The sequence below is a fragment of the Mustela lutreola genome, chromosome 10 (assembly GCF_030435805.1).
Source record: "Mustela lutreola isolate mMusLut2 chromosome 10, mMusLut2.pri, whole genome shotgun sequence".
NCBI lineage: Eukaryota > Metazoa > Chordata > Mammalia > Carnivora > Mustelidae > Mustela > Mustela lutreola.
In genome coordinates this window covers 62,754,143-62,766,434 of record NC_081299.1, presented here as the reverse complement: position 1 = coordinate 62,766,434, position 12,292 = coordinate 62,754,143, and the positions used below count along the sequence as shown (strand labels likewise).

General features: G+C 39.6%; 1 protein-coding gene across 2 annotated transcripts in view; it reads left to right on the top strand.

The window, feature by feature from the left end:
• The window catches only part of SLC44A5 (solute carrier family 44 member 5), a 403,850-nt gene that overhangs the window by 166,568 nt on the left and 224,990 nt on the right, over positions 1-12,292 (top strand). For both annotated transcript variants that reach the window (XM_059137458.1, XM_059137460.1), the window contains exon 3: positions 5,709-5,747. In XM_059137458.1, the coding sequence (XP_058993441.1) occupies positions 5,709-5,747 (39 nt within the window). The remainder of the gene's footprint in view (positions 1-5,708; positions 5,748-12,292) is intronic.

The following is a 12,292-nucleotide window of genomic DNA, read 5'->3' as shown; positions in this document are numbered from 1 at the left end:
ATAGTTGGCTGCTCCCACATTGGGGGCATAGATATTTAAAATTGTTAAATCTTCTTGTTGGACAGACCCTTTGAGTATGATATAGTGTCCTTCCTCATCTCTTATTATAGTCTTTGGCTTAAAATCTAATTGATCTGATATAAGGATTGCCACTCCTGCTTTCTTCTGATGTCCATTAGCATGGTAAATTCTTTTCCACCCCCTCACTTTAAATCTGGAGGTGTCTTCGGGCTTAAAATGTGTTTCTTGGAGGCAACATATAGATGGGTTTTGTTTTTTTATCCTGAATTGTACTTTTTTTTTTAGGCTATGAGTTTTCAAACCTTCTACAGTCTATAAAAATATATACCATTTCTGACTACTGAAAGTGCTTAATTTCCTCTACTCTGTAACCTTGTGTTGCTTTTGAGTTCATAGACCTTTGTCATTTTATCTCCTAGCCTGTACCACTTCAGTGGTACCTGTCCTGCCAAGGCTGTCCCTATGAGGGATGCCTGGGACCCCCAGGCCTGGCCCTCTTCCGTACCATCATCTTTTGTGAAAGATGCTGGACTACATTTTCTGGCCCTTTCTCTCTTGACTTTCCCTGGGCCTTCCCTTACTCCCCTATAATTTTCTTTAAATTGTGGCTACTAGAACTGCAAATAAGGTGACTCATGAGTAGGATAATGATTTTTATTTTGTTTTCAGTACTTGACCATGATACCCAGAATATGGTTACCTTTTCAGACTCAACTGCAGTTCTTCTTTTGGATGACATAAAAGGTTACAGATGATACTCAGTTGAGTATAAACTCAACCTCGAGTATTACTCCTATAAGGGTGTCTAAGTGGGACCCAACCTGGGCCTTTTACATGGTAGTCAGGGGTCCCATTTGCCTTCCTTCCTGCTTCTCTAGCCCCACCTCACCTCTCCCAGCGTCTGACCCATTGTCTTCTAGCCATGCCAGCTTTGATTCTCTCCTGTGTAGCCAAGCTCCTTCCTATCATACGGTCTTTGCCCATGCTGTATCATTTGTCAAGATTGCTGACCATCATGCCAACTCTAATTCATCCTTTAAGTTTTTGTTTTCTTGTCCTCCTACATTGTACTGTTCCTTCTTAACACCTATCATATCCCATTTGGAAGTAAATAACTATTGGTGTACTTATTTGCTTAAAGTCTCCATCCTGATGTATTACAAATAACTCCAGGGCAGGGATTCCTTTGGTCACCTATGTAGTCTCAGTGACTAGCATAGTATTTGATAGCAGATAAGAGGTCAATGAATTTAGAATGACTAAATTAAGAATGAGAAGAAATAATGACCCTATGGGCATAGTTGTGCACACTATGGGTCCAGCTCTCCCCTTCAGCAAGACTGGCTCGTTCTCAGATTGTGCAGGCTTAGTATCACATCTGTCTTGGGTTTGCAGACTGCCAGGTCTCTGTAGCAGGGATTAGTGAAGCCAGGACAGAGAGAGAAATGATGTCAGCAGAATGGCCAATGGCCAGCCACCTTGCTTCTTGCTGTTTCCCGAGTATGACAAGTTCGGGTAAAGTTTGAGTAGGCAATTGCACCAGAGGTTGACAGGCAGGACACAGTAGTGAAGGTTCCAGCTACCAGAAGGTGCTGGAAATTCAGAGAAATGGCAGCACTGTGACTCTGAGCATTTTTTATATTCAGACCTATCCAAGCCAAAGAGTTGGTGTACGGAGAACAGGATCCAGGGCTGGCAGAAGTTAGGCAGAACCTCAGGGCCAAAGCCAGCCACGTGAGTTCAGGAAAAGAAATGAGATTTGGGGTAAGAATCCAAGGCAGAAGCCCAAGTTCTCCATTTGATGGGCCTGACACAGTGGGTAACCAGAGGCAGCTAGCAGAAATGCTAAGGCTGCATAAATACTGGGACTCATTCCTAGTACTTAAAACCCAGGATATGGACAGAAATTAAGGTCAGCCTTTGGGTTTTATTCTTGATTATCTACTGACTAAATGTATATTATGCATATTAAAAAACCAGCTCTGTGGGAGGGACCATGCACTTCCATGTAAATACCTAGTTCTTTTTTAAATTAAAATGTTTTTATTGCTATAAAAGCAGCTTTATGCATATTGTAGAAATTTAAAAAATATATCAAAGTAAAATTAAATAAAGTACTACAGATACAATCACCACTGTATACAACCTTTCTCATATTTCCTTCCAGATCTGTAGTATTTTTTATAAGAATTTGCTTTATGTGTTGTTTGCTACCTGCTTTCTTTTGGCAGACAGTTTCCACTTTTCCAGTTCAACAAATGTCAATTTTATCTAATATTCATTCTATGTTCAGATTTCCCCAATTGTTCCTCATGGATGTCTTTATAACATTTTGTCCAAATCAGGATCAAATCCAGGGACAAACCTTGTATCTGATGGTTATGTCCCGCAAGTCTCTAATCTAATTAGCAAGGCCTCCTTCTCTCCTAATACTGACCTGTCCTGCCAGTTGTCCTGCTGAATATCTCACTTTCTGGATACGTTTGGTTCCTTCCAAGGGGTATCATTTACATTGTTTTTTTAATTTCCTATATTTCCTATAAGGTGCAGGTTAGGTTTTAAGGCTAAGTGATTGGTGGATTCCTGTCAAACATTTTTGTACCAGAATACATTCTAGGTATGCTGTAGTGATCTCCATTGCCTCCAGTCAGGAGAAACATAATATCTGGTTGACTCACTGTTAGTGATGCTGAGCTCGAATGTAGGACTAGGTTCCTGGTTGTTGTTGGTGTTGTTGTTGTTGTTGTTGTTCTTCTCCTCCTCCTCCTCCCCCTCCTCCTCCACCTCCTCCTTCTTGTTCTTCTTGTTCTTCCTCTTCTTGTTCTTCTTCTTTCTTCCTCTTTTTCTTCTTAAGATTTATTTATTTATTTGAGAAAGAGAGAGAGAGAGAGTGTGTGCGTGTGTGTGTGTGTGTGTGTGTGTAAGTGTGTGTGAGAGAGCAGGGGCAGGAAGAGGTAAAGGGAGAGGGAGAGAGAGAGAATCCCCAGTAGACTCCCTGCTGAGCATAGCACCCAATGCAGGGCTCTATCCTATGACCCTGAGATCATGACCTGAGATGAAATCAAGAGGCAGACCTTTATCTGACTGAGCCACCCTGACACCCTAGTTCTTTTTAGTAATGTTCCAGACTCGGACACAGCAGGAACATGACTCTCACCAACTTCCAGCCTGGCTCCACTCATTGCTACTCCCTCCTCCAGCCCTTTCTCCAACCAGACTTTATCGTTATCCCCCTAAGCACCTTTCAAGCAAGAAAGACTAAAGGGAATAAAGGTATAAAAGATAAAGCAATCAGACTGGGAAGTGTAGGCCAATAGTTCCCCTCTCAGGCTATTTGCTGATGCTCTCGCACTAGATATAAGAAGGCAACAGCATGCATATCCAGGAGCTCATCTCGTTTGAGGTTGCAGTCTTCCCAACAATTACCAGGTTCAAAATAATTCTACTTTGGTGTGTCTATGCATGATAAGGCAGTTATATGTATGTCTACATACATTCATGATGTATGAATGTTCTCACAACTTTCTCACAGCTTTCGAAAAAGATAAAATGTTATATAGAAAGCTGGCTCAGCCATCTTATGAAATGATCACATGGAAAGAGAGAGAGAACTTGGATCTTTTAACTCAGAAGGAGTCAAAATTATATTGTATGATATTCAGTCTGGGTAGTGGGAGACCAGCATCTAGGTTCTGCTTTGTTTGTTTGCTTGCTTTTTTTTTAAACAGTAAGACTATGCAAACTTGGTTACCTTCAACACTCTGATTTTCCATTCCTTATCTGAAAATGGGAGTAATTACACTCCTAGTGTACAGCCACAGAGGATTAACTATGTCTGTAAAGCACCTTTATTACACTGAGTAGCCAGTTTCCTTCTCCTTCAACTGCTGGGACGACTGATATTACTGATCTGCTTCCTGCCCTACCCAGCACTGATTGCAATGACCCTGAGTCTGCAGGTGGAGTTCATTGGTGTCTATAACTGGAGAAGTTGGGGAAGATCAGTCGGGAGCTTGAGGCAGAGGCTAAGCACTTATCGTATGAGCTAGCACTTGATTAGAACAGTGTACTCTTGGGCCATTCACAAAAATCACTGTGACGTGATTTTTTAAAAAAATATGGCTACAAACCTCAAATTTTTTGTTCTTTAAATTATTTTTGGCATATGAAAGGCAAGTCTAGTTACTTAGGGCCCAGGAATAGGAATAAAGCAGCTGATCCTGGATGTTGACATTTTATTTTCTCTCTCAAGTACTCAGCCTTGAACATACATGCTTTTAAGTCTAATAAAACCAGTGAGAGATGGCCATTCTTATCACATTTGGGAGGCTTTATTTGTCTTTTCAGATGTTAACTCTGAAACCTATATGCCCCGAGACAAACCTGGGAAATTAAATAATGCTTGTCATCCTAATGAATCTGGTCCAGAATTCCTATTTTAAAGGGGATCTGGTGGGAGATGAGGGAAGTGTAAAAAACTTTATGAATAATCTTTATTTTTGTGATACATTGCTAGTATCAGAGGCTGGAAGCTGTACTGGTTATGAGTGGACGAAGAGCTACACAAACCTGTTTGAATTTCAGATCCATTGCTTACTAGCAGGGTGGTGACTCCACGCAAAGATTAGACCCTAAGTTTCACATTGCCTCTGGGAACCTCAGCTTTTCAGTTTTAGAGGAGAATTGATTATTATGACTACAGCAAGGGATGCTGTGAATATTAAAAGAAATATGTAAATGAAACATGGCTCCTAGTGCATAATAAGTATTCAAAAATTGGCTGCTATTTTAATTATCATAATCTTTCCTAAGGGAACACAGTTTACAAATGCTCACCTTCCCTAGAGTTTTTATCTCAATTCTGACTCTCCATGATTTTCTATTGTTAGATTGATGAGAAGCATCCATGCTTAGACTGTGTTGTAATTTCTGCTATTGGCTCTATAGTGGGAATTTTTTTTAAAGACTTCACAAGTGTGTTAAAGTACCAGAGAGTGGAGTGTTCATAGAAAGTATTAATGTTTTTGTTTCACACATGTGTGGGATTATTTGGGCAGTAAAACCTTAGTGTGCTATCATTGTTCATTATGGAACTTGCCATAGCCACCTCCCTTACCCCCAAAACCCATAAATTGTATCTTCCAAACTGAACCAGTTGTGTTACTAGTTACCATGTGCAAGCTACTGTTAAAGCAAAAGGTCACATGCAATTTGGCTGCAGAATTCCAGTTACATCTTTTTTCTCTAGCCTGTACTTACAATTCTGCATGTAATTGAGAGTATTTAATGCATGTTAAGTTTTTCATGACTAATACATCTTCTGAGGTCAAAGCATGAACATAAAGTGAAAGTAAACAAAGCACCTTATTTCTTGGTGCTGAATTTCCTGAGACTGTGCATATCGCCCTGTACAGGGCGTGGATGAAAGTGGAAGTTTTATTCCTCCATCTCAAACTTCTTACCTTCAGTACCTTCGTGCAACTTTTTTGGACTTCCTAAGATTAAATGCTCATGATTAGTGACTTTGGGTATTGAGTATCTGTTCAACTAGTCCGACTGACCTTATATTATTCTGTGTGTTAAAGTCTAAGAACTAGAATTTTTATGTCAGAGAGAGATGGGTATGGAGCTTCAGAATCACCAGTCCCTACAAATAAAGATTTCTTTGCCCTTGTGTTTTTTCCTAGAAGAACAACCAGACACTTCCTTAGACGTTGAGACCTATGGTAAGTCATAGTCTGAGTGTTAAGTGATAAGTTAGTCTAAGAATTCTTCATGACAGTCCATCATTTAAGAAATACATAATTCTTTCAAAGTCTAGGAACACTTAAATATTTGGCTGGTAAAGATCAATTGCTGATGGCATGTTTGGTCCTTTTTTCAAGAGGCTGATTTCTTCTTTCTGAAGGGATTTCCTCTCATTAGAGTTATTAAAAAAAAATATCCTTCAGAAAGAACATCATATAGCTCTTGATGCTTCATTAACCCAGGCAACCCCCATATCTTGCTTTCTTCCCATCCGTGAATCCCAGCTTATGACTCTGACCCATGTGTCTTATTTAAATCTCCCTTTCTAACAAAGATGTCTTGTCAGGCTTCTTGGCTGTTTCATGATACTGTATCTTACCCAGTCCTCTTTTTGGGACACTTGCCTCATTCCTCAGCTAACCCCAGAGAGTTGAGTCTTGCTATGCAAAATATGGTCTGTAGACCAAAGCAGGGGCATTACCTCTGAGCACTTCTAGAAAGGCAGAATCTTGGGCCCCAATCTAGTCTTACAGAATAAGAATCTGCATTTTCACAAGTTCCTCAAGTCATTCATGTACAAATGAAAGTTTGAGCAGGCACTGGTTTCAAGAGTTGTTCTTCCTTGATGTGCTCTCATTCCTGAGATGTATAAATAAGTAGTTTTCCCCTGTGACTTTCTCAACAGTACTTGGACCCCTATTCCTCAACTGAAAGGGTTATCACATATGCACTTTCCTATCTCTATTCTCAAAGCCTCTTTATTGATGCTTGTTAGGTTTCATTGTACCTAGGTAGATATTCTAAGGTTTGCTCTTAGACAGATAATAGCATTTTATAGTCTTTAAAGTTCCTTCTCACAGATTTTATTTGATCACATATGATCCTGTAAGATGGGAAGGTAGGTAAAAAAATATTCATTTGTAGAGGCTGTTTTATAAATTTCCATTTGTGTTTTTCTAAACTTGGGGTGGAAAATATACCAGCAAGTACTTTTTTTTTTCTATTTTGGAAAAATAGAAGCGAAGTCTTTTGGGCTATCAGAAATCTGTGAGTGAGTTGTTTTAACTCCAAATGTATCATGATTCAAAATGATGTTTTACTGCTCAATATGATCAGTTATATTTTCATTCATAAACCTTGTATTAATGAGGATATAGTAATTGGGACTATAGTGAAATTATCATTTTTTTGACAAAATTCTTGAGCTAAATGGGCCAAAGAAGAATAAGCCTCCACTTCTGATATAATAGACCAAGGAGAGAAGGACCCTAGAGCACTGCTTCTGCTGGGATGAACAGGAGTTTTCAAAGAAAGGGGAAAACTCCAATGTAGAATATTTCCTTGAGACCCTTTGCAATTTCCATTCCTCGGAGAGAAGATATATCTGGGAGATTCACTGCTGAACCATGGGCCAGGAGGAACTGTTGGTTTTGCAAGCTCTGGAAGTGCAGCTATATTAGAGGAAACACCTCCAGATCCTAAGAGTGTTATACCCAGGAGTTGGGGGTGAGTGGATGAATAGGCATGGCAGGTGTATTGGATGTCATTTTTGGTCTTTTCTCTTTGACCTGTTCACTCAACATTTACACTTCTTTTGAAGAGTCTTATGTTAAAGAAAGCTTAACTGTATTTAATAATGTAAGTGAGCGTGGGAGAATTGGAATACTGTTGAGGTTAGCCCATAGGAAATATTCTTCAGCAGCCTCCTCTTCCAAAAAAGCTGGGAGCCAGAGAAGTTGGTGACTTTGTACCAAGGGCTCCACCTGCTCTGATCTCACAAGGAAGAGGAACTCTTGTCCTCTTGAGGCTAGTAGCTCCTTGAGGGCCTTTCTGTAAAATCGTCCCTTGTCCCTCTGCCACCGTTCCCACCTACATACAAACATGCCTAATTACCAGCTCTGTGAAAAAAACTGGTGAGGCCTCCATTGACCCTCTTACCATCTTCCACCTACCATTCTATTTCTTTGCTTTTTCTCATAGAAACTCCTAGGTGGCTCAGTCGTTAAGTGTCTGCCTTCAGCTCAGGTCATGATCCTAAGGATCCGGAGATTGAGCCCCACATAGGGTTCTCTGCTCAGTGGGAAGCCTGCTTCTCCCTTTCCCACTCCTCCTACTTGTGTTCCCTGTCTCACTGTCTCTCTCTCTGTCAAATAAAAAAATAAAATCTTTAAAGAAAGAAGGAGGGAAGAAAGAAGGAAACTTCCCATTAATGTTGTCTTCAGGGACTGACTCCTCCACTTTCTTCCCTCCTATCCTCTCATTACCCGACACCAACTGGAACTGTATCTGCGCTACTTCTGGGAATCGCCTTTTTATATATTTCTGAGAACATCTCTCTTGCTCCTCCAGTGGAGAATTATTCTCTTTCTCACCTTATTCTCCTTCAGCACATGTTGCCACTCTCTTTTTTGTAATATTTTCTTCTCCTTCCATGAAGGAAGCCACAGAAACCAGAGAGCCACACTCTTCTGGTTTCCCTCCTTTCTCTCTGATGTGGCTCAATCGCTAACGTTTAGAGTCTGAACGTTGGAGAATACCAGGTACATTTTCTCTTTTGGTGTTCTTCTGGGTGATTTCGTCTTGTCCCATAGCTTAAAGACCATAAACAAACTGCTTACTTCTAAATTTATATGGCTGGCCTTGATTGCTCTATCTTGCTCCAGAATCATTAATTCAGCTTGACAGTGCACCAGATCCATCTGCCTGTCTTCCATCCCCCGTTCTCTCGTCATACCATCTCCACTGTAAGACTTCATTCTAACTGTGCTTTGTATTTAGATACTTACAAGAGCCTCCTCAATGGTTTTTATGCTTTAGTTATTGCCCTAAATACAGTTATGCTTTCTTTAACATAAATCCATTCTCCACAGAAGAATCCATTTATATAACATATAATATATGTTATATAATATATAAATTTTACATATTATATGTATTTGTTCATAATATATGAAATTACACTTTATTTAATGTACCAATTTAGTCAGTTTTAAAATTCTTAGTACATAAATGGAGCAATCATTAGAGCAAATATATTAGCCCAGTGGACAGTGCACTATTTTGGATATTGGCTATTTTGGCCTTGCCTTTTTGACCCCTGTAATTTGCTTCTGACATTTTGACCCAGTTTAAACCTGAGGATATTTTGGCTGTTTCTGTACACCAACATTTAAATCTGATTTATACTAACATTAATGAATTGGAGTCAGTAAACTATTCTTTTATTTGATGGGCAGAGTAAACTTTATTAGTTAACTTGATTCCTTAATTTTTTTGTATAACAGTGTTAAACTATTTATGGCTCTATCCTTTTTTATTCTACCAGGATTATTTTAATTAGACTACCATATTTTCTGTGTCAATTTTAAAATAAAGACTTGATTCATTGATTATGTTTTTATCCATATTAAGGTTCATCAACTTTATTAAATATTTTTGTGGTTCCAATTCAGTTTTTCCACATCAAATTTTTATAAGATGATATGATTCTTCTATTGATTTTTGATCAATAAAATTTTTACCTTATGTTTTACTTAGTTTATTTTTTGTTAATTACTACTCTAAAAATTAAATTACTTCTGAAGTCAATTTTGCAGTTTTTATTGTTATTAATAATATGTGATTCTTCAAACTATTTTTTTAAGGTTATTTATTTATTTATTTGACAGAGAGAGGGATCAGAAGTAGGCAGAGAGGCAGAGCAGAGAGAGAGGGGAGGAAGCAGGCTCCCTGCTGAGCGGAGAGCGCAATGTGGGGCTTGATCCCAGGATCCTGAGATCATGACCTGAGCCGAAGGCAGAGGCTTAACCCACTGAGCCACCCAGGCGCCCCCAAACTATTTTTTATTAAAAAAGAAAAATGCTTCACTATATATATATTTTTAGCATTGATAGTTTTATTTTGTCGTTATAATTTCCACTTAATCTAATTTTACTTGGGTCAAGTTGTATTTTGTGCTGTCTTCAGGGTCAAAATGCCAGGGTTAAAATACCAGCTATAATCTTAATTGCTCCTTATTTTTTCTTTTAGACTATCAGTGTTAGATAGAGCTGTAACAATTGAAAATTACTCTTAAAACAAGGTTGACTCCAAGTACAAATTCCAGAGAGCCTAGAGGGATCTTAAGGGGAACAAATGTAAACTTAAGAAAAAGGACACATTTCTTTTTTAGGCAAAACATGTAAAGTTGACTTCTTATTTCCTGGGAAAGAGCTCTTTACATACCTTGAAGCTTTTATTTCCCCCTGGCAATCCAAGCTGACTTTCTCTCTCTAGATAGTGTTGACTGCCTCTTGGCACAAAATATCGCAATCAAGTATTCTGCATTTGTGTGAACAAAAGCTCTTAGAAGAAGGAATTGATAAAAATATATGGTCTCCTTACACTGTTAAATAGGACACCCTTCATTTTAGCTTTAGATAGTTTGCTTTAAGTAGGTGCAATGTGTATATCTCTCATTAATAATTCTTGAAATGGTTTGGATTTTGCCTGCCTACTCTTCAAAATTATTAAAAATGGATAAAGTTGGGGTACAACATAGGGAGAATTAAGATGGAAGAGAAGTGGGGGACCCAGGGCTTTCCTCAACACAGCTCAACACAGCTGTCACACACAGCTGTCAAACACACCTGTCACAGCTGTATTGTAGTCAGATCACTTAGAACACCCAGGAAATCGATATGAGTTTTGGAAACAGGATCTCCATGATTTGAAGGGAGAGTGTGATGTATGTGAGTGCATGGAAGGGAGTTGGGGGAGAGAAAAACTCATGCTGCAGAAGGAAGGGAGCCCTTTCTGCAGGGAGAGAAAAGAGAGAGAAAGTGAGAGGGGTTGAAAGAGTGTCCTCTCTCTTTTGGGTCTGCACAAGAAAATCTCCCCACACTGCAGACTGGTGAGTGAGGAGATCTGTGTATCACAAGTGTGTGACTTTCAGTGGAGCGGAGCTGTGGCTCATGCTCCTGGGGAGGAGGGTGCCAGCCAGAGAATGCACAAAGTGGTGTAGAGGTCTTCTGGGTCACACTGGGAGAAAGCATTAGTCTCTCCAAGGACAAAAAACCCTGTAGGTACTAGCAAATGGCCTTTTAGGGGTAGGGGGCCGTGGTGCCTGCACAAGGTGAATAACTTGATTGGTGCTTTTCCTGGTGTTGCAAAGTACATTCTGTGCACTGTGCAGGCATGGGATTGTTTTTTGGGACAAAGGACACTAGGACAGCATGGTGGGGAGCCTCTACTCCAGAAGAAGGAGTGGATCCATGTGGTGCCCAGTCCTTTAGGATTTGGAGTTTTGAAACCTAGCTGTATGCCAAAAATAAAATGCAAGAGAGCTGTGGTGCTACGAGTGCAGATGGCCCTTGCTTTTCTGTGAGGGCTTTCTGAACTGCAGGGGGTGTGAGATCTCCCGTCCAGGGATGAGGGTCAGATGGCTCTATTTTCCCTTCACCACCAACATGGTAGGACTTCAGAGAACTACAAACACAGTAGCCCCCAGTGGAGGTGGAAGCTGCTTACACCAAACCCTGTGCCTGGGAAGGGCATATTTACTATGGCAGAACTGACTCTGAGCCAGCACAGAGGGCCTTTCCCCCTCAGAAGACTAGCACAGATAGCATACTGCATGTACCAAGTCTACTGAACATACAGTGCTTCAAAGGCTGACCTGGAGTTCTGGTAGAAATGGGATGAAGCTGTATTTTTCTTCTCCTCCTCCTCCTTCTCCTTCTTCCTTCCTTTGGAATCAGGCTTACAGTTTTTTCCTTGTTTGTTAGCTTATTTTTTCATGTCCTTTTCTCTTTTTTTTGGTCAGTTTTCTTTCTTTTTTTTTTCTTTTATTTTCTTTGTTTGTTTTTTTTTCCCTTTTTATTTGGAATCAGCTTATAGTTTTTTTTTTTTTTTTTTTAATTGTAGCTTTGGGTTTTTAAAAAAAATTTGTTATTATTATTTTTTTATTTATTTCTTTTCAGTGTAACAGAATTCATTGTTTATGCACCACACCCAGTGCTCCATGCAATCCGTGCCCTCCTTAATACCCATCACCTGGCTCCCCAACCTCCCACCCCCCAATCTGAGGTTTAAAACCCTCAGATTGTTTTTCATAGTCCATAGTATCTCATGGTTCATCTCCCCTTCCAATTTCCCTCAACTCCCTTCTCCTCTCCATCTCCCCATGTCCTCCATGTTATTTGTTATGCACAACAAATAAGTGAAACCATATGATAATTGACTGTCTCTGCTTGACTTATTTCACTCAGCATAATCTTTTCCAGTCCCATCCATGTTGATACAAAAGTTGGGTATTCATCCTTTCTGATGGAGGCATAATACTCCATAGTGTATATGAACCACATCTTCCTTATCCATTCGTCCATTAAAGGGTATCTTGGTTCTTTTCACAGTTTGTCAACTGTGGCCATTGCTGCTATAAACATTGGGGTACAGATGGCCTTTCTTTTCACGACATCTGTATCTTTGGGGTAAATACCCAGTAGTGCAATTGCAGGGTCATACGGAAGCTCTATCTTTAATT